Raw genomic sequence first — 25,716 nt, 5'->3', positions numbered from 1 at the left:
TCCGTTGCATGGCCTTCTGCGTTGTACTCCATATAAGTAGAACCTTCTTCGTTAGCCTCCACGTTAGCAACTGTTATACACTTTCCTCTTAAGTGATACCGGTAAGCTGCAAGGCATAATGTTTGAGTGTCTTCCGAATTCCCTCCATCCAAATCCTATTCTCCTAGTTATTTCTTTTTCGAGGTCCGCTTCTGCGGTTACTACCTGCCCTAAGTAGACATATTCGCCTTCTTTTTCCGGTCCTTCAATACCTAACCTAAACTGCTGTTCCTTCCCTTGGCTGCTGAACATTATTTGTCTTCTGCATATCGATATTTAAGCCCACCTTTCTGCTTTCCCTGTCTTGACCGCCAATACGTTTTCTGCAATTCATCCCCTCATTTACTTAGTAAGGCAATGTCATCAGCGAATCACCGATTAGTGAGGTGTTCTCCATTTATCCTTATCACTCCTCAGCTGCTTTCCCCTTTTCATAGCTTCGAAAGCTTTAACCTCGTCCTTCGTTATTGGTAGAACATCTGATTGCTCTTCATTAGAGCGAATTTCATTATTTTCCTGACTACTATGGCTACAGTAGAGGTCCGTACAGAACGTTTCGGCTACGTTGATTATCTTTTCAATGTTAGTAATGACATCGCCCACCTTGTCTCTTAGTGCATACATATAATTTTTGCTTATGCCCAATTTTCTCTTTTGCGCTTTCAGGCTACGACCATTATTTAGAGCATGCTCTATTTTGCCCATGCTATACTTCTTTACTTCGGCCACCCTGCGTCTATTAATTGGCTTTGATATCTCTTCCAAAACAAAAAACAGCGCGAACAAACGGGGACAACAGGAAGAAACCACAGGAACAAGCGCTGACTCTCAACTAAAGTTTAATCGCAGAAAACACATTTATATAATTTACAGAAACAATAAAACACCAAACCAGACCGCACGTGTTACTATGTGATGTCCAGATATGCAACTTCGCAGTCACGCAGGAGCAAGGAAGGTTTGCTGATACACAATCTTTCTTTCTTGGCCATATTATACGCCTCGATAATTTCCCTGGTCAACTGGTCGAGGTGTTTATACAAAATGTCAGTAAAATGCAAAGACGGAAAACAGGATTGACACTCAAGGCAATGATCAACTAGATTAGTGGAGCGATTAGATTCTAATGAGTTGAGATGTTCTCTGAGACGTGTGTTAATACATCGTCCCGTTTGGCCAATGTATATCTGTAATGTATTGCATATCTGGATATCACATAGTAACACGTGCGGTCTGGTTTTGGTGTTTTATTGTTTCTGTAAATTATATAAATGTGTTTTCTGCGATTAAACTTTAGTTGAGAGTCAGCGCTGGTTCCTGATCTTTCTTCCTGTCGTCCCCGTTTGTTCGCGCTGTTTTTTTTTTTTTTTTTTTGGATGATGTATCACCAACTCGCCCGCTTAACTATCCTTTGATATCTCTGCCAGGTCTGCACGGTTTGTTGTGGTGGAGGCTTTCAACTTTGACGTTCTTAATCAAATCTTTTGTCTCCTTAGACAGTTTACCAGTGTCCTCTCTTATAATACTACCGCCTACTTCTACCGCCCATTGAGTGATGATATCCCTGAAATTATTGTTCATTTCTTCTAGGCTAAGGTCGACTTCCTTGGCTCTAGCACTGAGTATCTATTTTGCAGTGAAAGCCTGAATTCTTTTACTCGTCCCCTTACCGCTGCTTCCTGATGCAATCACCTTGTATAAAAAGATGTGCGTACGTGTAATAAACACTCAGTTGAAAGTTAGCACATGTGTTGTCTTCGTGTTCTCCGTGTTGTCGAGTTCTACAGTCTTCATCAAGAAAACCAACTCGCCCAATCGGCCACCCTCATAAAGTATCTAATGTCACTTTCGAAGCGTACGCTGGCTTTACGTTCGCTCATCTAACAAGATGTAATTTTAAACTGGTGACCGAAGAACGAAAAATATTGGCAAGCCATATGTCAGGAGTTGAGAGAAGCACCGGTTCTTGCGATATTTGTCCCATGCTTGCTGAAAAAGTTACTACAGACGCCTCTCCAAGTGGCGTTGGCTCGCCACTGCTAAAGCGTTACGGTGATTGCTGGAAACCGGTAGCGTACGCGGCAAGAGCGCTTAGAGAATTGGAACAAACCTACTCGCAGATTGAAAAAGTGGCTTTTGAAAAGTTCAATCATTTTGTGTACGGCTGCCCAGTCAATAGCCGAAATGTCACATAGAGTGCACCGTTTCTTCCTGCGACTGCTCAGATACGATGCACGCTGATGTTGGTCCATAGGCTAACCGATAGCTCCGACTGATCAGCTGTCACGATCTCCTGCCCATGGACACAAGGAGACTGCAGAAACGTGCAACATCGAATTTCATGCGCTCACGGTCGTATCAGCAATCTGTAAGTGAAAAATAGTGCTACGTAAACTCGTAAGTAGTCACCTTGAAATAGTGCTACGTAAACTCGCTCAGGGTGACAGTGTGAAAGGCCCGCTGAAACTGGTGGCGGATGAGCTTTCCGTGGTGAACGGCTCAAGTTTTAAGGGATCGGAAATAGTGATACCGACAAGCATGCGCGGCGACATATTGAAACGTAGTCGCCCAGGTCATCACTCACGGTCATGTGAAGTGCGAAGCTAGAGCTGGGTCTATTGGCCGAAACTCGGACATTCAGTCTTTGATTGACAATTGCCGAGATGTGCATATAAGCAACCATCAGAGCCTTTGATTCTTAGACCAACGCCTACTCAACCTCGACACCGTGTCGGCGTCGATCCCTTAAAATACTCTGGAAGACGTCTGTTCGTACGACTCCTTGTCCAATTTCCCAGAGGTAGAACGACTGCCCGACACAACAGCCATTTCGGCCATCGATAGGTTGGGTGCGATATTTTCAAGGTACGGTATCCCAGCCGAGGTTTGAGCAGATAACGGCCCTCAGTTTTGCAGCCACGACTTCGCCCGTTCTGCACAGCGATTTCAAACAAGTGACATCAAGTACCCCCAATCTAACATGCTCGCGGAGAACGGAGTAGAAACCGTGAAGCGTATCCTAAAGAAAACGCAGGTTGCAAGAGAGTGCTTTTGGTTGGGCTTGCTAAATTACAGGGAAGATGGCCGGCCTTCAGACTTACTGTTGTAGGGAAAGCGGCTGCGCACACCAGTGTCGGACTTCAACCCCCTGCTTACTATAGAGATCAAGAAGCACCGAGAGAAGACCAGGCTATACCTCGCCTCAGAAACAACGTCGTGGTTTGTGTACAGGGAAAGACTTGGTCGCGAAAGCCAATGTTGCTTCGGCTAGGCCGCGGGCCTTTCACGTGCACAAAAAGAACGATACCATTCTTCAGCGCAACCGTCGGCATCTTTGGCCAACGCAGGAAAAATATCATATAAACTCATCAAACGATGAAGATACGGACGGGCACAATGCCTTGCCACAAGAGGCGGAGTCAACCGCCACTAAGGTTCCACCGACGGCAGCTCAGTCATCGGTCCAGCCCCTACAAAGAACAACGCGACCACCACAACGTTTGAGTTACGATCAGCGTTTCCAGCAGACAAGCCAGCATTATTGAGCTTGGTGGTGAACATCTATTGAGGAGGATGGATCATATCAGATCGCGGGACGCCAGCCATCTGTGTGTTATACGTCGCCACGTGCTTTGCCCTTGCCTCCTATAACACTAACCCCTTTCCACCTTGAGGTATAAATGTCAGCTGTTTATTGTTCTCCTGAATAGCCATTCGTGTTCTCTCGCGCGAGGATGATACAAGACGCAGGTGCGTACGTTGCTTAGGGTGGACAAAGCTATAGCAGTTTCTTTTTACTCTCGTTCTCGGACGCGTCAAGTTCCCGCACGTACAGCGGAATTTGTGTTTCTTTCTTTAAGTTTCTTCCTCTAGCAGTTTCTGGTCGCGCTTTGGCCCCAATAAATATGACAGCTTGTCGTCTTGTTCGATGGCTTATTTTTAAGACCGAAATTATTAGCTTGGGTATTCCAAAGTGAAAACTGTATTTTGTGGCGCTGCGTTAAAATGGATTCTTTTAAGGAAAACATGTTGGGTCAGCCAGGTAGGTGATGCGAAGGTGCGTCGATGTAGTAAAATAAGTGGCACTGTACTCATTCATGCTTAATGTGTTTGTTTTTTCATATTGTTATCTGGCCCTTGAATACTTCTATGCTTTATGGTGCTTGATGAAAAAAGCGCAGGAAAATGACACAGACGAAGAAAGACACAAAACAAGCGCTAACATTGGCGCTTTTGTTGTGTCTTTCTTCGTTTGTCTCGTTTTCCCGCGCCGTTTTTATCATGAATTCAATACCAACTCACCCAAATCCCAGTCTTAATTAACTTTTATGCCGTTGCATCCCCTATGTACGTAAAAAAGAATTCTTGGGGAATAAACCTTGGTTGGAAGTCCGCCGTTCGTGGTGACTTCTCTATCTTCGTCGATGTGTTTCTTATGTGCGCTGGAATAATATCTGACAATTGTGAGATACCATGCAATTGTACCAACTCGCCCAACTGTTTATCCTACTTCACGATCCATTGTGTGTCGCCGAAGTATGATCACATTATATAATCTTTAGCTTTCTAGATACAAAATCAGTATACAGTTAGTGCACCTCTGAAAGGCAAGATTAAAAGAAAAAGCTTGGAAAGCTTCACGCCACAACTCAAAATAAGGCGACCTTTAAACACTCATTTCAAGCCTACTTTTTTTTTTTTTTTCAAAGCAGGAGACTCCACGCTTTATTGAAAGCCTTTAGTTTGCTCCCAAATTTATTTGATTTCTGTTATTAGACGGGAAAATATTCGGCTAACATGTGCAAGCAATGCAGGATATAAATATATAACCTGGTAAGTCTAATTTGCTTTCTTGCTTAGCGCGCTCAAATTCAGCGCTGCTGTTATATCTCCGTCTGTCTTGGGCAACAGAAGCGAACTCTAGTAGAAGAGGTTGTAACAAACGCTTCTTTTTGTTTTACAGACTGTCCAGACGGAAGATACAGCTTTTCTTGCAACTATACGTGTCCTTTCTGCCAAAATGGCGGCATATGTCATGACATCACCGGCCAATGCATATGTCCACCCGGATTTAGGGGACAGCTTTGCGAGGCACGTGAGTACAAGTCTTATGCAAATAATTGATCAAACTAGCCTCCGCGCGCCAATTAGAGAGAGGGGGGGGGGGGGTCAAATGCTTATTTAAATTAAATACTGTGGGAAGAAGGGAACAATAAAAGGAAAGCTGGACCATGGGGAGTAAAAGGAAAGAGTCGCAGATCCGGTTCTCTCCATGATGATAAATCGCTGACGTTGCTGGCGTCATCGGAAGGGGTCGGTGCGGGACTCTTTTAATAGGTAGTGCGCATGCGTATCTCGTACGATACATTTTCCCTTGTGAGTGACTTCTATGAAACGCCAAATGAAATTGTGATCGTCCTGGAGCAATTTCGGCTGGCTTCTGGGGGACTGGTCTGGCGTTGAGTGCCCGCGTGTGGTTGGCGCATTCGTCCCTACAAGTCTTGGACTGAGCAGCTGGTCGTCAAAGAGCTTGCACTCGCTGTCTGACCCATCACTTTCGGCTATAGGGAACCTGCAATGAAATTTGCTGTATCGATCGCCGCGCCTTAAGACATAGCGAGAAGAGCAAATACTTTATAGGCGCTCCCGTAGGGCGTTTTCACGCCACCTGCATGCGCTTACAGATTGCACCCACTGCCGAACCTCAGCTAACTGGGCTATGTCGAGAGCGTCTCGGTAAGGACGTTATCTGCCACACGCGCATCTATAATGCTGCAGATTATGGTCGGTCGTTTATCGCGAACCAAGCGGCTAACAGCAGCAGTTTTTAGGCGCACTGTGGAACAATTGCAGTGCCGCCTAGGAAGTGCAGGTTCCCAATGCAGCGCTCATAGGGTTCCAGAGCCACCGTTTCATTTCATTTTATTACCCTCAAGCGCATACGCATTACAGAGGGGAGTGGTACATTATATATGATAGAAAGCATAGAACACTAAATGAACAAAACATAAAAGGCTAAACGAACAAGGGAACACAAAACAACGAAAGGCAATTTTACAACAAAGTTATAAAAGTGGAATAGATTGAAAATAAGCATAAGCGGTGAGAAAACAGCATTATACAGCGAAAAGAACAACAGCACTGGGAGCAAACAAGCATGAAAAACGCAAAACTGAAGTAAGATAACAGTCAAGAAAAAAAAAGTGTCACGGATCAGCTTCAAGATATTGCATCAGTGATGAGCGAAATGAATCTTGATCTTGGATTAATGCGATATCGCGCGGAAGGCGATCCCACTCTACTGACGTACGAGGTAGAAAGGAATGAAAAAGGGCATTAGTATTACAAGTTATGACATTTACTTTGTAAGCATGATCAACGCGGGAGGAGCGATACGATGGCTGCGAAATGCAAGTATGCCTCAATTCGTTATGATGATAAATTTTGTGAAAAAGGCTAAGACGTGAAATTTTCCTTGTGAGCTCCAGAGATGGCAAAGATAGCTTTAGTTTCACTGAAGTTATGCTGCTAGTGCGACTGTAATTGGAAAGAATGAAACGCGCCGAATTATTTTGAACCATCTCGAGTGAGGATGTTAAGTTCGTGAAACCGGGATCCCAGATTGCAGAAGGATATCCAATCTTTGGAGGTACCAATGCTTTGTACATAGTCATTTTAGTCGAAACAGGTGCCTTCGAAAAATTACGCCGCAGATACCCAAGCATGCGGTTACTGTTGTTAATAATGTAATCACTATGTTGCTTCCAGCTGAGGTCAATAGTGATATGCACACCCAAATATTTGTACGAAGTAGCAGTATTTAAAGGAGTGCTATTCAATACATAGCAAGCAGGGGTGAGATTAGTGCGCGACACTCGCACAGCTTTACACTTTTTTAACATTTAAGCCCATACACCATGTGCTGCATCATTTAAATATATTATTGAGGTCAGATTCAGGTATCTTGCGATAAATAACAAAGTCATCGGCAAATAAGTGGATAGGGGACGTCACACAGTTAGGAAGGTCCTTAATATAAAGTAAAAAAAGAACGGGGCCCAAAACGGACCCTTGTAGTCCACCTGACGTAACGGGTGTTGACGGTGAATTATTGTTGTTAGCAAAGACATGCTGTGATCGACCGATAAGGAAAAATTCGACCCAGGTAAGAAGATGTCCGTCAGTATTAAGGCACTTGAGTTTAAGTAGTAAAAGACGATGGTTTATTTTGTCAAATGTCTTAGAGAAATCCAAGAAGATACAATCAACCAAGGAACGGTTGTCAATAAGGGTTAACATGGAGTTTGTAAAACAAAGTAGCTGTGTCTCGCATGAGTATGATTTCCTGAAGCCATGTTGCGCTGGATTGAAAAAAAAAAAAGCTCAGTAGTACTTGCGAGCGGGCTAGTTGGCTCCGAAGAACCGGAGGTCTTCGGAGTTGAAAAAAAAGTTCGAGTCAAGAAAACTAGCTAGGTGTGAGCAAATGACATGTTCAAGAATTTCACATGGTACTCTCGTAATAGAAATGGGGCGATAATAAGGGGAGATTGTTTGTTACCGGATTTATGAAGTGGAATCACCTTCGCCTGCTTTCCAATGTACAGGAAGAGCACCAGTATCTAAAGATTGTTGAAATATTTTTGCCAAGAGGACAGAAGATTACATGTTTGTTTCTTTAAGGAATCTTGCATTTATATTGTCAACACCAGAGTAACATGAACGTTTTAGTGTTTCAATGAGCTTTGCAATCCCGTCGGCATCTATTGGTATCGGATGCATAATCCTATAGCCCGAAAACGAATGTGTAGGCAATTGAAGATTAGTTGCAGATGAGAAGTTCAGTGTGAACATATTGTTTAAAATCGATGCGCACTCTTTGCTAGGCACAGGTAAGTCGTTCTTGTCAAGTAGAGAAATCTCTGAGTTGCTCTGGGAGTTAGTTACGATGTTCCAAAATTTGCTAGGGTTATTTGTGAGCAAGGATGGTAGAGTGTATTTCAAAAAAGTAGATTTTTCAGAAGCGACAGCTTGAGATTAGGTGTGAGATGCATAGTGTATGCCTACCAGCGTGCCGCAGTCTGCTGCAGTTTTTCAGCCCGAAATAAGCGTTTTTTTTTTTTTGCTTGAAAGTCGATTTAAATACGGATTTATACCATGGCAATTGTCTATGTACTGTTAGTATTTTCTTGGGAATGTAAGCCTCAGTTAGACATAAAATTTGATTGACGAACAGGTCCCAATTCTCTTGGACAGAACGATGTTCAAAACCACTAAGATAGCTATTAAGGAAGAGCGAAAGTTCTCTATTTATCTCTTCAAAGTTTGCCTTTTTGTAATCGTATATAATCTTCTGTTTTTTCGTAGCTGAAGACGCGGTAAAGTTTAGGTCGAAATGAAGTAAAGAACGATCACTGAGTCCCGGCATGAAAATTATTGGGCCTATCATATCAAGGTTAGTGGTGAGGATCAGATCAAGAATGTTAGCAGAACTGCCGATAACACGCGCTGGTCCATCAACAACCTGATCAAAATTGAAAAGGGAGCCCATATCTAGAAATGCTTGACAATTCGAATAATATGGTGTACAGGTCTCGGTGTCCAGTTTATTGACGGATAATTGAAATTGCCTAGAAGAAATACCGGGGATGCTGGATAACGAAGGACGATGGTGTTAACCGCGTCATGCAATTCATTCACGAATGTGATGTCTGCATTAGGTGGACGATAACAGACGCCAGTGATGTGTACTCTATTGTTTAAAATGACGCCGCACCAGACAGATTCTATGTTGCATGAAACATTAATTCTGAACGCTAGTAGAAACTGCGAGCAGGGTTCCACCCCCTTGTCTTCCATCTCTGTCACAACGATAGACATTGAAAGGCTTGGTGTGAGTAAAAATTTCGCTGTCGCTTACACGAACACTTAACCAAGTTTCAGTGAGCGCCACCAGGTCGGCATCGCATGAATTGATAGCTGCGCTGATATCATCTCTTTTGCCTAAAATGCTCCGGATATTAGTATAAAGGACCGATATAGGGCGCCGATAACCACTACCCCTGGCTAATTGTTATGAAACATGACGCGTGGGACTTTAACTCGAAGTGTCTCCAATCGCGCAAGCGGGAGCAGCATTGGATGAAGTGGGTCGAGCGCGTGCAGATGAATCATCGGCTGAGCTACGAGGAGGAGAATGATAGCGCAGCCGGGGCCCTTGTGTTGCGGCTGAGCAGCTGGGTATCTTCGGTAAGCAGCTGATACTACCACGATGCAGCCGATCCCACTACTCGCACTTAGCGAGTCCGCAGCTTGTCACGAATCTGAGCCAACTCATCTTTCTTGAGGTACGGCAGAGATTTAGCACCAAAGTCCACATGCGCTTGAGGAGACTGGCTGTCGGCTGAAGTCAGGAAGTAGCGTGCGCAGTCTTCTCGCTTGCAGTAGTTACCAGCTAAAACGCCGTCCTCCAATGCAGTCGAACGGAAGGGTAGTCAAAGCCAGAGGTTCTGCTGTATCTCGTGCGTTTTTTAGTATTCGTTTGAAAATGTCGACGTCGTTTTCAGCGCGTCCATTAGACTGTGAATTTTCATGGCTTAAAGTAACATTGTTGATCATTCTGAAGGTAGCGCAAAAAATGAGGACCAAGAGTCCTTTTACACTTGGCCCTCGTTTTTTGCGCTACCTTCAAAGTGAATCACATTCAACTCGCATTTTCAACCTTACAACATTCTTGACTCGTACCTGGATGCAAAAACAGGAAATAAGTGAGTAATTACTCACTGACATCCACCCAACTACAGCCATACGGCTACACAGGAAATCTATCTCAGAACTTTGTAGGTAAAGACAAAATCATTAAGGTCCAAGGATCGACCCCGGGACCACCGCCTTTCCAGAGCAGTCACTCTACCGACTGAGATAACCAGGAAGTTCTGCTGATAAAATGGTAGGGAGAGAGCGAAATAATCAGTAACTTGAAGCTGGGATGGTGTTGGCAAAATATTTATAGGAGCCCCGAAGGAACAGTATATTTGTAATCTTGCAAAATTAACAGCGAACACAAGACAGAGACGGGAAAGACAACACCACAATAATCGACTAGCAACTAAGGGTTTATTCACAAAAAGCAGCAAATATATTCCCGCGAACGGTTCAAATCTGATTTGTTTATTTTCGACAGCCGACAGCATGCGGCCGCATCACTGTGATTGCAGCGCGCGGATATTTTCTGTATCTTTATTTGTTCACGCTTGTTGTCGTGAGACGTCGCTTCATCAGTTTCTTGTCGTGCAAGATTCACCGAGGTGTGTTTCGAAGATTGCACCCCACGCGTGTGTTTCTGCAATGTTCCAGGTTGTGCAAGTCATCGTTTCCGGCTTTATCAAAATGTTTCCTCCCCGCCTTTAAATTCCACGTTGGCGGGTGAAACGGGCACTCGTGCATCAAAGACAAGCCGAGCAAGCTTGCTGCTATTGCCGCTGCTGATTGCTCAGTTATTTTCTGTGCGCAAGTCAGTCCAAATAAACAGTTTATTCCAGTTAAGCCTCATTTGTCGCCAACGGCATAGTCTCCACTACGTGACAACTGGTGGAGGTGCTGAATACCTTCAACGTGGAATACCCTCTAATATGCCGGACGAACAGAAACCACCCCTGGTCTTCGTGCAGGCCTGGGAGCCCCTATATTCGATGCGGAAAACTGGATGGGCCTCTTCGACTGCGTAGCAGGGCTCAGTTGCTGGAACAACGCTGCGAAACTAAGGCGAGTCTACTTTGCTCTTGAAGGATCTGCCAGAGTTTGGTTCGAGAATCTTTCAAGGACTGGGAGACATTCAAGACTGAGTTGTTGACGGCCTTTGCAAGTGTCATCCGCAAGGAACGGGCCCAGGCTCGACTTCATTCAAGCCTTTAACGCCCAAATTAGCCTGGCCTGACTTGCATAGTGGAGATGAAGCGCCTCTTTCGCCGTGCCGGCCCTAAAATAACCAAGGGGAGAAGGTGAGCTTTTTATGCGAGGCGTTAAAGAGGCGTTTTTTGCAGGATTTGTCAGAAATTTGCTAAAAACCGTGGCCGAATTTGAAAGCGAAGCGTCCACCATGGTGAAAAGGATGGACACCGGCATGCGCCACTGTGATCGACCACTAAAACCGGCCTGCGCAAGCCAATACAGCAGCGAATCCGCGAGAGCGGCGACAGCCTTCGGGACCTCATACGCGAAGTCGTCCGTGAAGAGCTTCTCTGTCTGTTACTACCACCGCAACATCCCCAAGTAGCGAATCTTACGGACATCGTCCGAGAAGAAGTGTAGCAAGTGCTCGATACGCTCGTAAGTGCTCGTAAGTGCTCGTAAGGCCCCCCCCCCCCCCCCCCCGCCAATCCTATAACCAACGCCAAAGCCCCATGGAATGCGACGCTTGAAGGACTTCCCACAACCGCCGATTATGCTTTCATTGCGGTGAGGCTGACCATATACTTCGGCATTGCCTGTAGAGACGGACTGGGCTGCGCAGTTTTGCTATTGATGCTCCAGGACCACGTCCTCGCAAAATACCACAGGAAATTCTCAACTACTTGCGCAGTGGACAGTCACCAAACCGATGGTACTGCTCTCAATCGCCGTTCAGCACCCAATTTGAGTCGCCGGGCCGCCACTACAATGAAATTGCGCAAGGAAGGTACCCCAGCCTCGTAGGGGAAACTGAAATAAGACACCAGCCTTTTGAGGTGAGGTTGCTGAACGGCGAATACACGAAGATCCTCCGCCGATGACCACTAATAACGACGCCGATGCTCCTTATGAAGACGCCCTTAACCATAACTCGCCCAGACTTCAAGTTACACCGCCACTACCTAGGACGGCAACATCAACGACAACACGACTTGACTCCACAATGACTCCATCGCCCAACGAAGTGCCGACGGTGTGCCCCGGCTGTGACCTCAGCGCAAGATGAAGCAGAGATCGAACACCGAAGCCAACATGCAATACGAGGACGCGAACAAGTGACATCAAAGTTGGTGTCGACGGTCTCGCGGTTACCGCCTTAGTGGACACAGTTCAGTTCAGTCGTTCAGTCGTATCCGACTCTTCGTGACCCTATGGACCATGTCACGCCACGCTTTCCGGTCTCTCACTATCTTCTTAACATCACGTAACTTCATCTGCAGCGCCTCGAGGATGCCATCTAACCATCGCGTTCGCTGCCTACCCCTTCTCCGGCGATCCTCAACCTTTCCCAACATCAAATCATTCTCCAGCGACTCCTCTCTTCTCATCAGATGACCAAAGTAGCTGAACTTTAACTTTAGAATTTGACTCTCCAATGAGCAGTCAGAGTTTATGGTCGACAATATCGACTGATTTGATTTTTTGGCAGTCCAAGGAACTCTCAAGAGTCTTCGCAAACACCACAATTCAAACGCGTCAATTCTTCGGCGATCAGCCTTTTTCACAGTCCAACTCTCGCATTCATGCATCACAACTGGAAAGACCATAGCACGATTTATACGGATCTTGGTTGGCAGACTAATGTCTCTGCTCTTTACTAGGCTGTCAAGGTTAACCATCGCTCTCTTTCCCAGAAGCAGGCGTCTCCTAATTTCATGGCTGCAGTCTCCTTCCAAGGTAATCTTGGAGCCCAAGAACAGAAAATCTGTCACAGCTTCCACTTCTTGTCCATTGATGCTCCAGGACTTGATAGGACAAGACTCCATGATCTTTGTCTTTTTAATGTTCAGTTTAAGCCCAAATTTCTCACTCTCTTCTTGTACGCGCATCAGAAGTCTCTTGAGTTCCACTTCACTTTCTGCCATTAAAGTGGTATCATCCGCATATGGTTGTTGACACGAGTGATGTTAAGTTCGTGTTCGGCAGGTAGAGAAGCAGAAGACGATGATCTGATGATGGTCAGGAGGAGATATATATTTACAGAAGCAAAATAGTTTACATTGGCAAACTGTAAGTTACAGTAACAAGAGTCACACAGACCACTGCAACTTAAAACAAAATAGACTCTCACACAGAGAAGTCACTCTACAAGCCCCTACTTTCCTACCGAGCGTTTCGGTTAAAGCCTAGGGGATGTAAATTCAACAGTCAAGATTGAGGCTAAGCACGGAGCCTCAATCTTGACTGTCGAACCAGACATCAACAAAGACCCAAGGGCGGTCACCTTAGGTGATCCGCCCCGAAAATGAAGCAGCCAATCAAATTATTTAAAAACATGCCACAACCCCAGTGGGTTGGGAATAATCTCGGACCCAGGTCCTTAATTACGTCAAATAAAAATACAACATTCAAAACACACACTCTTTCCACTCGACGGTCCCCAACCCCTCTCACACGGCGCCTGTCTCTGCCTCCCCTCCTCAGCGTGTTTGCGACGCGATCCCGCAGCTGGCGCCTTTGTGAAAGAAACGCCGCGGGGATTCTGGAGACTAGGCCACCCTGCCGTCCCGTTCGAGGAAAAGGTGGGGGGGGGGGGGGGGCACTGTCCCAGAGCAGTGTAGCGTCGCTGTTGCTCGCACCCGATGAGCCGCTGCGTGGGGGCTAAGTGCCGCGCCTATTGTCGCCTTCTACAGGGCGTTTAGTGAGCGCTTGGGGCAGAGCAAAACGGCTTCATTATCGGGGTCTCTCTGCCCCGATGTTTCCCGACACAGCGGGAGATCGCTGGGCTGATTGCCTACTTGGGAGGGCCGAGGGTCGCGCCTATTGTCGCCTTCTGCAGGCCATTTAGTGAGCGCTTGTGACAGTGGAAAAAGCTTCATTAACGGCGTCTCCCTGCACCCATGCTTGGCGCCACGGCGGGACATCGCTGGACGAGCTGGCCGTAAAGTGGTACGCAGAAGCGTGCCACTGTTGTTCTCGGCTGATAATTGGATGCGTCCGCCGTTCGCTTCTTGGCGACGCCTCGGGGCGAAAGGACGAAACAAACCAGGCCTCCCGCGCGCCCGCGCCCAAGAAAAGGGGCGAAAAGGAGAAAAAAAAAAAACAGCGCTCGCTGCTCGGCCTCGGCGCGTGGGGGGGTTCGACCGCCAGCTCGACTCCATGAGCGAGTCGCTTTTCACTGCGGCCTTACAATACGTTTTCCAGCAATCTTCACTCCAGCTGAAGACTCGTCCAGATCGGCCTTCCTCATGATGCACTCTGCATATAGGTTAAATAGGCAGGGCGACAGTATGCAGCCTTGCCTCACTCCTTTCTCAATCGGAAACCAATCAGTAACACCATGCCCAGTTCTGACTGTGGCCTCTTGTCCTTCATAGAGGGTCCTGAGGAGACAGATGAGGTGAATTGGAACTCCCATCTCTTGGGAGTTCTCGTCCAGAAGAGTGCCGGTCAAGAGAAAGTAATCGCCTACGCTAGCAGGTCCCTCACAAAAGCCGAAGTCAATTGCTCGACGACCGATGAGGAGTGCGTCGCGATCATCTGGGCCTGTTCTAAGTTTCGTGCATACCTACACGGCCGACCATTCAAGGTGGTAAGCGACCATCACGCGCTCTACTGGCTGGCTAATTTGAAAGATCTCTCCGGCCGCCTTGCCAGATGGAGCCTACGACTTCAAGAATTATTCATTTTGAAGGTAGCGCGAAAAACGAGGACCAAGAGTAGAAGGACACAACACGTCCTTCTACTCTTGGTCCTCGTTTTTCGCGCTACCTTCAAAATGAACCAGATTCAACTCGCCCAACTTTCAACCTTACTTCAAGAATTAGACTTGGCTGTAGTCTATAAGTCTGGCCGGAAGCATTCCGACGCAGACTGCTTATCACGCGCTCCCTTCGACGCTCCCCAGAAGGACAATGACGAGGACGCCTCTTTGTGACCGGTAAGACAGCGATCAGACCCTGCGCTGAAAGCGCTAGCTGATTGCTTAGAAGGAAAGACCGCTTCCCCTCCTAGTGTGTTCAGGGGAAATTTATCGTCATTCGCGTTAAGCAATGGCCTCCTCGTGAAGTTGAACTTCGCACCCAACAAGACCGTGCAGCTTGTTGTAGTGCCTAAAAACCTCCGGCAGGAAATTCTGAGGGCGTTGCACGATGAGCGCAAAGCAGCCCATCTGGGATTTGCGCGCACGTTGCGTCGAATCCAGGAGAAGTACTCCTGGCCGCGACTGCCCGCCGAAGTTGCCCAGTACGTGAAGACGTGTCGTGAGTGCCAACGGCGCAAGACACCGCAGATCAGACCAGCAGGACTACTAAGCCCGATTCCGCCCCTAATCCTGCCCTTTAAACAAATTGGGATGAATCTCCTCGGCCCATTTCCATCTTCCTCTATGGGTAGCAAGATGATCATCGTGGCCACTCACTACCTTACCCGTTACGCCGAAGCAAAAGCGCTACCCAATGGTACCGCGGCAGAAGTAGCCAAATTTTTTGTCGAACAAATTCTCTTGCGACATGGCGCCCCAGAAGTGCTCATCACGGACAGGGGAACGGCGTTTACGGCAGAGTGAACGCAAGCCATCCTGGGATACAGTCATACAAGCCATCGATGAGCAACTGCGTACCATCTCCAGACCAATGGCCTTGCGGAGCGCCTGAACAAAACGATCGCGGATATGATCGCCATGTATGTCTACGCTGAACACAAGACCTGGGACGCCATCTTGCCGTACGTGATCTTCGCGTATAACGCGGCAGTCGAGGAGACGACCAGAGCGACCCCGTTCAAGCTTGTGTACGGCAGGGAGCCCACGACGACGCTCGAAGCAATGCTGCCGCACGTAACCAACGAGGACAACCTTGACGTCACCGCCCACCTGCAGCGTACAGTCGAGCGCGATTTGAAGGTTATCACGCGAGCATCGACCGGGAACATGAACAGCGCCATGGCCCAGAATTCTCTGCCGAGGCGAGGGAGGTATAAAGCCAGCTTCCCTCACTCTTTTTTTGCTGTTCCTTCAGCAGCCGTCACTCCCTGTTTGGACATCACTTCCTTTTTTTTTTTCTTTTGGTTCTGCGAACAGGCAGTGATCGTTGTGCACATGACGTATTTTTCGGTATTACCTGAAATCGGACAATTTATCGCAACAAATGGAAAGCTTAGAACAGAGAGAAAGGGTGGTGAGTTTGTCGCGGGGGTGATGGCTGTTTTATGGAACAGCGAACGAGGGAGACAAGATTACGAAATCATGATTTTTTCTATTCCAAACCTGGCCGCCAGGTGCCTGGAATGCTAGGCTGGTCGACGCTCACGCGATAACCTTCAAATCGCGCTCGACTGTACAGAGGAAGCCCGACGACTCGCACGGCTGCGTATTAAACACCAACAGCGCACCGACTGCCGACGATACAACTTACGACGATGCAAGCAGAGTACAATCCAGGAGACCAAGTTTGGGTTAGGACACCAATTCGCCGTCGCGGACTAAGCAAAACGTTGTCAGTGCGTCGATACTTTGGGCCGTACACAATCATTCGCCGCGTCGGACCACTGGACTATGAAGTTATTCCCGACGGAACATCAGCATCACAACGGCGACGCGCACGCCCAGAAATTGTATATGTTGTACGACTGAAGCCATATTACGCACGTTAAGGAATCTGGTGTTTAAATTTGTAGTGTTTATGTTTAAGTTGCTTTGTTTTGAAAGATCGAGGCAATGTTTTTTTAAAGGGGGGAGTAATGCCGCGAAACCTTCAAAACTATATTTTTTGTTTTGTAACAGTCACCGGCATGCGGCCTTATCACTCTGATTCTGGATCGCGTATCAGTTCTGTATTCTTTGTTAATGCTAGATGTCGCGAGACGCACCTTTATCAGTTTCATTGTAGCGCAAGATGCACCGAGATCTGTCTCTAAGATTCCTTCCACTCGTTTGTCTTTCTACAATGTTCCAGGTTGTGCTTGTAGCAGTTGCGACGTTATCTACATTGTTCAGAGCATCTTTTGAATTGAGCGTTGACGAGTGCGACGGGCATTCTTTGTTCGACGATCGACGAGCATGTTTGCTGCTATCGCCGCCGCTGAGTTGCTGAGTTCTTTTGCGGGCGCATGTCAGCCCAATAAAGAGTTTCTTCAGTGCAATCACCGACTCTACATTTGTACCATCGACCTTGTCACCACCCCGTGACAATATTTATTATATCAAGCATGAAGATCAGCTATGATAGAGGACAACCTTGTCTTAATCCTTTGCATACTTTGACAGCTTCCGTACTTCTTATCCCTTCCCATATAATTACTTCTTTGTTATCCCGATATATTTCCTGTAATTAATTTGTTATATCATGACGGATACTTTCTTCTTCTAATATGTTCCACAGGAGTTCCCTACTTACGTTGTCGTACGCCCTGTTATGTCCAGGAAAGCCGAATACAAAGGTCTGTTTCCCACTCTAGATATTTCGATGCACTGGGTAAGCACGAACGGGCTATCATCTAAGCACCTTCAATTTCTAAAGCCGCTCTGAAGATCTCCGAGTATCTTCTTAGTTTCAACCCATGCTTGAATCTTTAATTTCACCGCCTGCATGGCCAACCTGTATATAAAAGGTATGGTAATCAGCCTGTAGGATTTTATGTGCATCTTATCTCCTTTCCCTTTGTAAATCAAATTCAGTCTACTCCTCCGCCAGCTGTCCGGAACTTGCTTACTCGTAATCACTGTTTCCAAAGTTTTTGAAAATGTTTCATTACTTCTTGGACGAAGTTCATTTGTTAGCTTCATCGGAATTTTATCTATTCTTGTAGATGTGTGTTAAGGAATGTTTTTTTTTTTTGGGGGGGGGGTATTTTTCAGGTTTAAATTGGTCAAATCTAAGCTCATTTCGTTCGGCTTTTTTGTGTTGCTTCCTGATTAGCGGGTACTAACCTATCGTCACTCATAAATGACTCGGTTATTACAGATGTAATGTAGTTCACTACGTTGTCTTTCTTCAAACAATTTCCCTCGTTACCTTGAATCCGGTCCTGCTTTCTTTGATTCTGTTTACCTAGCTAGCTTGTATGACTCCAGAACTTTCTTGGTCTGTCTCAAATGGCATTGTGTATTTCAGCCATCCAGTGATCAGTGGACTGCTTTATTTTACTTTGGACGAGGGCCTGTACATCAAGTGTCTTTTGCCGATACGATTCCCATTTTCGGTCTATTTCCTCCTGAAAATCTGTGCTTTCTTTGCCTCTTGGTGTTCCCTTGAAGCAGCCCGTCGTTGTTAAATGGCTTCCCTGATTTCCTTATTCCACCAGCTGCGTGGCTTCCTCTTTCCATACCAGTGGCGTGCTACTTTAACCTCCCTAATTTTTCTCCTTATGAGTAGCTCTACCTGATCATAATCCCAGTCTTCCGCGCGCTTTTCTCTATTGCTTCCTATATGTCTGCTGCTATCTGCGCTATTGGGTCGTCGTTTAATTTTACGTTTACTTTTGGTCGAAGTTCCATCTCTCTTTTCATCAAGGGCTCCATCTGCAGACAAATACATTTATTTTTTTTGGAATAACAGCGCGAAGGACGAGGACGAAGATCCGTAGGACACAAAACACAGCGCTGACTGACAACTGATTTTATTTCCAGAAGTTGGCAAGTATATATACATGGCTTGAAGCGTGACAGAAAAACAGATAAAACATATGCAATGCGCATGCCGAATTGCATTGCCGATATGCGTTGCCAAGAACGCAAGCTCTTTGTCCGATAACGCTAGGGAAGGAGTGCTAATTTTTATCAAGCCGGCGCAGCACGAGGCCCGTGCGGCGCCGCATGGAGGCTTACACAATGTTCGAGAAAAGCCTCCTTCACCGCGCGAGAGAGCGCGTAACTTTGTACGCGTTGCCGTCGCCCTCTTTCCCATTACCCGGCGATGACGGTGGTTCATCATCTGGAATATGCCAGAGCTCTCCAGAATTTTCTACGGGTCGTAGCCAATGACGACGCGCAGCTCGACGGGAGGGAAAGGGAGCGCTCTAATCAGCGAAGCTAAGTGTGTGTGCGCGCTAGCCTTAGCGCGCCTTAACAGACAGACGCGGCGCGCCCTATGTATTGAAGCCGCGCCGCTTGTATAGTAAGTCAGTCAAAGGTTGCGGCGTGCTCGCAAGTGCTACAACTGGATTCCTGGGGATCACCCGCTGCTGGCAAGCCCACGGACCTGCGAGGGAGCAGCGCTCGTCTTGCATGGCGGCCACATCGTGACTCTCGAGGCGTCGGACTGCGACAGTGCCCGGTGAACAATTTGGTGTTTGTTTATGTGACTCTCGTGTTTGATCTGTGTTGTAAAGCCTCTGTGTTATTGAATACCTCTGTAGTTGCATGCCTAGCGTTTATTTTTCTGTGAACCTTTTGTCTGTGCATTTCAAGTGTTCTTGTGTATTCCTCTGTATCGTCTCTTGCTGTGTATAAAGTTTGTTTTGTTTGTTACTTCTTACTCTGACCCTTATTCTGGCTTGAACCGGCGACAGCTGGGCACCAAACGGCCACACCCTTCTGTCACTACAAGGTAGTTGAATTCCGGCTGAGCTTGCCACGCAGGTCGAGGGCATCTCCTTTGCGACCGGAACAGCTGCCCCCACTCACTCTAAGGGTGTCTGGGAGTGTGCACACCGTTAAGGGCGCATCGTTAATAATACCTCCTAATTATTAACGGGTGACATTCGGCTTCAATAATTTTTCTTGTGGTGCGGTCTTTATTTTTCTGGTAAGATTTGCATTTATCGAAAAGGGGTTTGTATTCTGTTTTACGTTCCTTAGTGCATGTGAGGCAATGAAGATTAAGAGAACATAAAAAGGACGTGGAAAATTCCAGGGACCGCAACCTGCCTCTTCACTGCCTCACGAACTTTCCTATGCGAACGAGGAAACCGGAGTGTCCGATTAAAGACAGAGACCCTTAAGTGCCCTGCAGGAGGGGGTTGTTTATAAAATTCCCCTTTCATGTGGAAAGCACTACGTTGGCCAAACAAGCAGATCTTTAAACAGGCGTCTTCTGGGGCACAATAAGAAAGTTGGCAGCATTGCCACAGACGGCCATCTGGCTGCACACTGCAGAAGATGTGATGCGGAAATACCTCCGTTTGATAAGACAATCATCGTGTATCGACATCGCAACGAGCTGACAAGGGAGATAATGGAAGCACTGGAGATAGCTCAGGCAGGGCGTCTGTTGTAAGGCGTAAGTAAGGCGTCAGTTGCACTGTCAAGCAAAAACATTCACAGTGGCTTAGCTGTAGTGAAGCCTAGGAGATAGGCGAAGTCTCCAGCGGAAGACGACACCACCTGCTAGGGTGCCTCGACGCGCGCGCCCTCGCGCCATCGAAGGGTGGAGACAACTCTGCCATATTTTGGCCCACCCTTCTCATAACGCTTCAGGAGCGTTCCTGTTATCTGCAATCTCAATCTTGAACGCGCGCCAAGGAACGCCATGCGACAGGAGCGATGGCGTACCATCCAAACGCACACTTCTCGGTGAAAGTGTGAGTTCCTGCGCCTTACCTCCAGAAGTATCATCTTGTCTAGCGTTCCTGCCATCTGTAATCCCTAGAGAGAGAGAGATAACTTTTATTCGTCTAACAGAGTGACTATCCCGCCCAAACTTGAACGCGCGACAAGGAACACCACGCGACAGCCGCCGAAAAAGCGGGACACACTTGCGTGGGCTCCAATATGGAGGCGTAGAGGCGACACTGAGCAACACCACCTAGACTACTCAAGGCCTCTCCGCTCCTCCGTGAGGTCATCACACTACGACGAACCAACACCACCTAGACTACTCAAGGCCTGTCCACTCCTCCGTGACGTCATCACACTACGGCGAACGCGGAAGCTGCGCGCTGCTGCGCGTTGCTGCGGGCTTATTCTTGTGTCACTAGAATTGTGATTGTTGCCGCATGCGAAAATATTCTTTGGTGTTTGAAGCCCCGTTGTTTAATAATAATAATAATATTAATTGTTTCATAGGAAAGGAAAGGCGCAGTATCTGTCACACTTAATTGTTTCTGTGGACACCTGATCCGCGCCGTTAGGGAAGGGAGGAAGGTAACATAACTTTTCAGTCGGCTCCAGTATCGCAAGTAAACGTCTGTATATTCGTGCAGCGGATTTTCTAAAGAAGAATAAAGTTTCAGGAAACAGCACATAATCTAAATGGATTTATGAAAAGCCAGAAGCACTGCTTTTATTGTGCCAGTGTTAGTATAACGCTACGGATATAAACGTAGCTTCAGAAAGTCAGCTCTATAAACGCTGGGACATTCTGTAGTCTCTGTACTCGTTTTGGAAACAAATGGGAAGAAAGTTACGCAATGATTTCACAGCACTCAAAACATGTAGCTCTACGATCAGCAGTGGACTTTATGTTTCGCTCTAGAATTGATTTCAGCTCAATAAATAGGTAAAATGTATCGAGTATGAAAGTATTTATTAAAAATACTCTCGAGAGGCACTTGTAGCTGGACCAGAAAGATACGCTGGGCAGTTTGGGAGTATGCTTGGTACTGCGTCAGGTCGAAGTCGTACCAGTTTCAGCTTAGATTCAATCACTTTTCCTGTCTTCGCATCCACGTAACGTGTTTTGTCGACCATGTCCGCAGGCTTAAAGGGACGCTCGCAGGCCTAGGATGTAAAATGAGACGTTAGAAGGATGCAATACCTGAACGTAAAAAAAACCAGCAGCCCTATCTTTTAAGGTTCTAATGATCGCAATTTAGTTTAAAGTCCGCGCGCACTAAATATCAGTAATACAGTGTCTCTAAGTCACATTCACGTAGTATGGAATAAGGTTCGCGCCATAGCTATGGAAACTTTCTTTTTTAAGGCGGAAGCCTGTAATGTGTGTCCCGCTTTTACGGCAGCTGTCACTTGGCGTTCCTCGGTGTGCGTTCAAGTGTGGAATTCCGATTGCAGGAACGCTAGACAAGATTAGACTTCTAAGGCGCAGTATCCGTCGCACTTTCTCCGACAAGTGTGCGCTTGGACGGTACGCCATCTCGATCCTGTCGCGTGGCGTTCCTTGGCGCGCGTTCATGTGTGGGATTGCAGATGTCAGGAACGCTAGACAAGATGAGATTTCTCGGGCTTTCGCCTTCCACTACTTGTTAAAGTCCCTCGTTACTTTTAAGGTATGTATCACGTACACATAATCTCGGAGTATATGAGTATATATGTAGTGTTAATGATGCAAAGAAGTTGCCGATAACAAAGATAACAAATAGTAAAGAGGAACATTTGCGTTACCACCGATCGCTTTCCTGGTGTGAAATCGGCACGATGGATGGCCTTTATCCACTGAGCCCTTCTCACTGAGTCCGATGGGAACGTGAAGACTCTCACTGTATCCCCACCATCATATTTTCCGCGGCACCGCGGTACATAGCAATGTCCAGGCATTCTCAAAACGTGCACACTTGATGAAAACACTACAGCAGCAGCGCAGACCTGTCACCGCCACTCATCCAGTGCTTATTTCTAAAAAATATCAGCAAAACTTTTGCGACACAGGTTGCAACAAAGGCGAAATCTCGCACTGCAGTTGGAGCATGAACAACACCACCTAGACTAACCACTCGCACCCCTCGCACCCGCCTCCCGGATATGCGCCGAGACGGGAGACGACGAAAAAGCTCCGTCGTAGTGCACTGACCCTTTCAAAGAATGTTCCCATCCTCCGGAGTGGCGGAGGGGGGCGCGCGCATCGAGGCACCCTACCATGGATGGATGGATGGAATATAGGAGCGTCCCCTTTGAAACGAGGTGGAAGCAGTAGCTACCATAGTAATTTTTCTCCTTATATCTTAGTTATTGTTTTATATTGATTACAAAACCATCTTATTAAATTTTTGTTTCTTCATTACTAACATTATGTCACTGCTCTGCCTTCAAGCCACCAATCTTTTAGTCGCTTTTTGCTAGCTTCCATCTCCGGTTTATTCACCCGGCCACTGGTGTCTCTAAACCCCAGAGCTTCAGGAGCAGCGACTGCGCCTGCATCGACTTCCGGATGGATACGATTACATTCGAGTATACGATTTCGAGTATACGAGTATACATACGATTACATTCGAGGAACGCGGGCATGCCGAAGCGTTGAGAAAGAGGAGAACGCTGAGAGAGTGGATACTGCACGGCTACTGAAGTCCTAGCGTCGAGTTCTGCCCATCGCAGTGCCGTTACATTAAGTACATCCCCGTAAAAATATGGTCAATTGTTTCACTGGAGTTACCACATACAGCACATGCGTCATCTTCATTGTTAAATTTCTTTTTGTAGCTGCGTTTTCTAAGGCACCTTGATCTAGCTTGAAAAAGTAGGGCACTGCCTCTTGAGTTATCAAAGAAATCTTCCTTCCTGATCTGCCTTTTCCACTTTCGGTATAATTGCAGACTCGGTTTCGTTTCCATCGAATTTATCCAATTTTTGCCTTCTGTGTTTTTCACCTGTTGCTTAATGCTCTTTATTTCTCCGTCCTTGTGACTAGCATACTTACTAGTTAGTTTCCTAGTTCTTTTCCTCCATTGTGAGTCAGCGCATTTTAGATATAGGTATTTAAATACTTTAGCTGCCCATCTGTCACTGTCCAATTTGCTCAGGCGTTCCTCATATACTCTGAGCTTTTCGTACAACACAAGCGCTCGAGTTGTTCAGTCTTCTCGTGTGTCTTGTCTCTTTTGCGCGACAATATCGCTATGTTCATGCACCAACAAGCTACGCTTTTGAACTATATTTCTAGTACAACGGGCCATTTACTGAGTGTACGCCATAATCCTTGTCCTACAGTTGCAGCCATAGCGCATGCCAGTAGTCGTGAGCGTTCGATGTCATTTTGCATTCGCAACAAACTGCTACCAGAGGATGTGAGGCGGTTGTTTGGAGGTTTTGTTCCTTCAGCCGGCCATGGCACTAGCGTGTGCAAGCTCGCAAAGTATGAGTGGTACAGGCAAGCTCGGATCTACTGGCAATACCTCGAGGCTCAGATTCTCTCCAACGGTGAAGGGCACACCGCCTGGCAAACTCTTCGAGATTACCAGTGACTGACAGCCCTAGCAACGGAATTCATCTGGGCTCAGCATCTGTTAAAGTTACGGGCGGAACTTTCCAAGCAACCGAAACCAACCCGGAAGCGCTGTGCACACGTTGGAGGTCTTGGATCTACCAGATGACGTGTCCAAAGTTCTCTCATTGAGACCTAAATTTGCGGTGGAACCGAAGCCATCAGCACCGCAACTGCTTTCCATGGTTCGTCAAGTGTCTCAACATGCTACGCAACTAGAACAACGCCGATGTATATCAGAAGGAGTCGACGTGTTGCTGCACTCTAAGCCGGGTTGTTCTAAGCTGCCTCTCATGCGCGTCGAGAACTACATAAGTGAACATGGACCTTCCGTGCTTCCATCGGGCAAAGAAGGTGGTTTTGCCGTTTACTCTTTTGAACTATACTCTTCTAAGGCCAACGCGGCTGTGTCATCCGTTTTGGACTTGCATGACGATGTGGCTGTATTAAAAGTAAAAGCCAAAGCTAAGAAGATGTGCAACCAGTTCAACCTCTGTAAGCTTGCCAAGGCAATAGGAGAGTCAAAGAGCGATTTCTTAGAGTTTTTTTTTTTTCAGCGTTAAAACCCATAAACCAGAAAACCCGTTCAGGGTTATCATGTCTGAAACTGGCACATGGCAGAAAACTGTTTCCATGTATTTGCAAGAAAAGCTAAACCTTTTACAAATGACGACCCTTTCGGTTTTAAGAATTCTAACGAAATCATAAAGTTTGTCCGAGACGTGCCTGGTGGCAACATTAATACTTTTTCTCGTTGCCAAATGACAAGTTGCTCTGCTGTGTTGAGGAGTGTGTGTTGCCTTCCAAAACACGGCGGGTATATCAGTGGGTAGCTGCCTAGAACTCTTAGCACTGTATTTAAAATCCACGTTCATTAACTGGAAAGGTAAACGGTACCTTCCGAAGGACGGGATATGTATCGGTTTATGCCTTGCCCTGGTTTTAAGCAACATGTTTTTATCGAAACTTGACAAGACTGTTATAAGTCGCTTCGAGGATATGGACGTGTTGCAAATCTTTAAATTTGTTGACGATTTCTTAATCCTTGTTCGCAGTAACTCTGGGTCATTAGAGTCAAAGGCCATAAACATTTTAACCATCATGAAGGAATGTTTTAACCCACTAGTTTTGACCACTGAATTGCCAGTAAATGACTCTATAAGGTTTTTAGATCTTATTTGACCTTCCATCCTAATTGCATTTGCTGGGCCTACTATCCTCGTAGTAACAAGCCTGTATTACCCTATCATTCCGCACATTCAAAACTTGTAAAAAGAGCCATCGTCAACATGTGTTTTCAGAACTCCCTCAAAAAAGTGTGTACGCATAAGCTGAACGAAAGTTTTAATCAACAATCCACAAGGCTGACTAGTGCTGGCTACCCTGCCGAGGTCCAGGTATCTGTTGCCGAGAAGCTTCTGAGAAAATTCAATGGTGATCACCAGCCTTCGTTGCTTGTTGCAAGAAAACGTTTTGTTGTAATGTCGTATATGCACAGAATTTCCCATAATCTAAAGAGAATTGGACGAAGGGCAAACACAACCGTCGTACTTTCGGCTCTGAAAAAACTCGCTTCTTTGTGCAAGATTTGCAAAACAAACAGTAACTGAGCACTTGCTTGCACGACTCGTGATCAGAAGCCTTTCGTATGTTGCATTGACGGATTCGTGTATCAGATACTTTTGTCATGCGGTGGCCA

The 25,716-nt window shown here is 46.5% G+C and overlaps 1 protein-coding gene across 5 annotated transcripts in view; it reads left to right on the top strand.

Annotated features, from left to right (window-relative positions):
* LOC146180432 (receptor-type tyrosine-protein phosphatase T-like) overlaps nucleotides 1–25,716 on the top strand; it is a 680,195-nt gene that overhangs the window by 263,467 nt on the left and 391,012 nt on the right. For 4 of the 5 annotated variants that reach the window (XM_084576027.1, XM_084576026.1, XM_084576025.1 and 1 more), the window contains one exon: nucleotides 5,003–5,134. In XM_084576027.1, coding sequence (XP_084432153.1) covers nucleotides 5,003–5,134 — 132 coding nt within the window. Of the gene's footprint in view, nucleotides 1–5,002; nucleotides 5,135–25,716 lie in introns of those variants that run through there. The other variant, XM_084576029.1, reaches the window with a different exon arrangement.

Source organism: Amblyomma maculatum, chromosome 8, assembly GCF_055883805.1.
Source record: "Amblyomma maculatum isolate TAMU_Amacu chromosome 8, ASM5588380v1, whole genome shotgun sequence".
Lineage (NCBI taxonomy): Eukaryota > Metazoa > Arthropoda > Arachnida > Ixodida > Ixodidae > Amblyomma > Amblyomma maculatum.
Note: the sequence above shows the minus strand (reverse complement) of the source record. Positions and strands in the feature narration are given on the sequence as shown.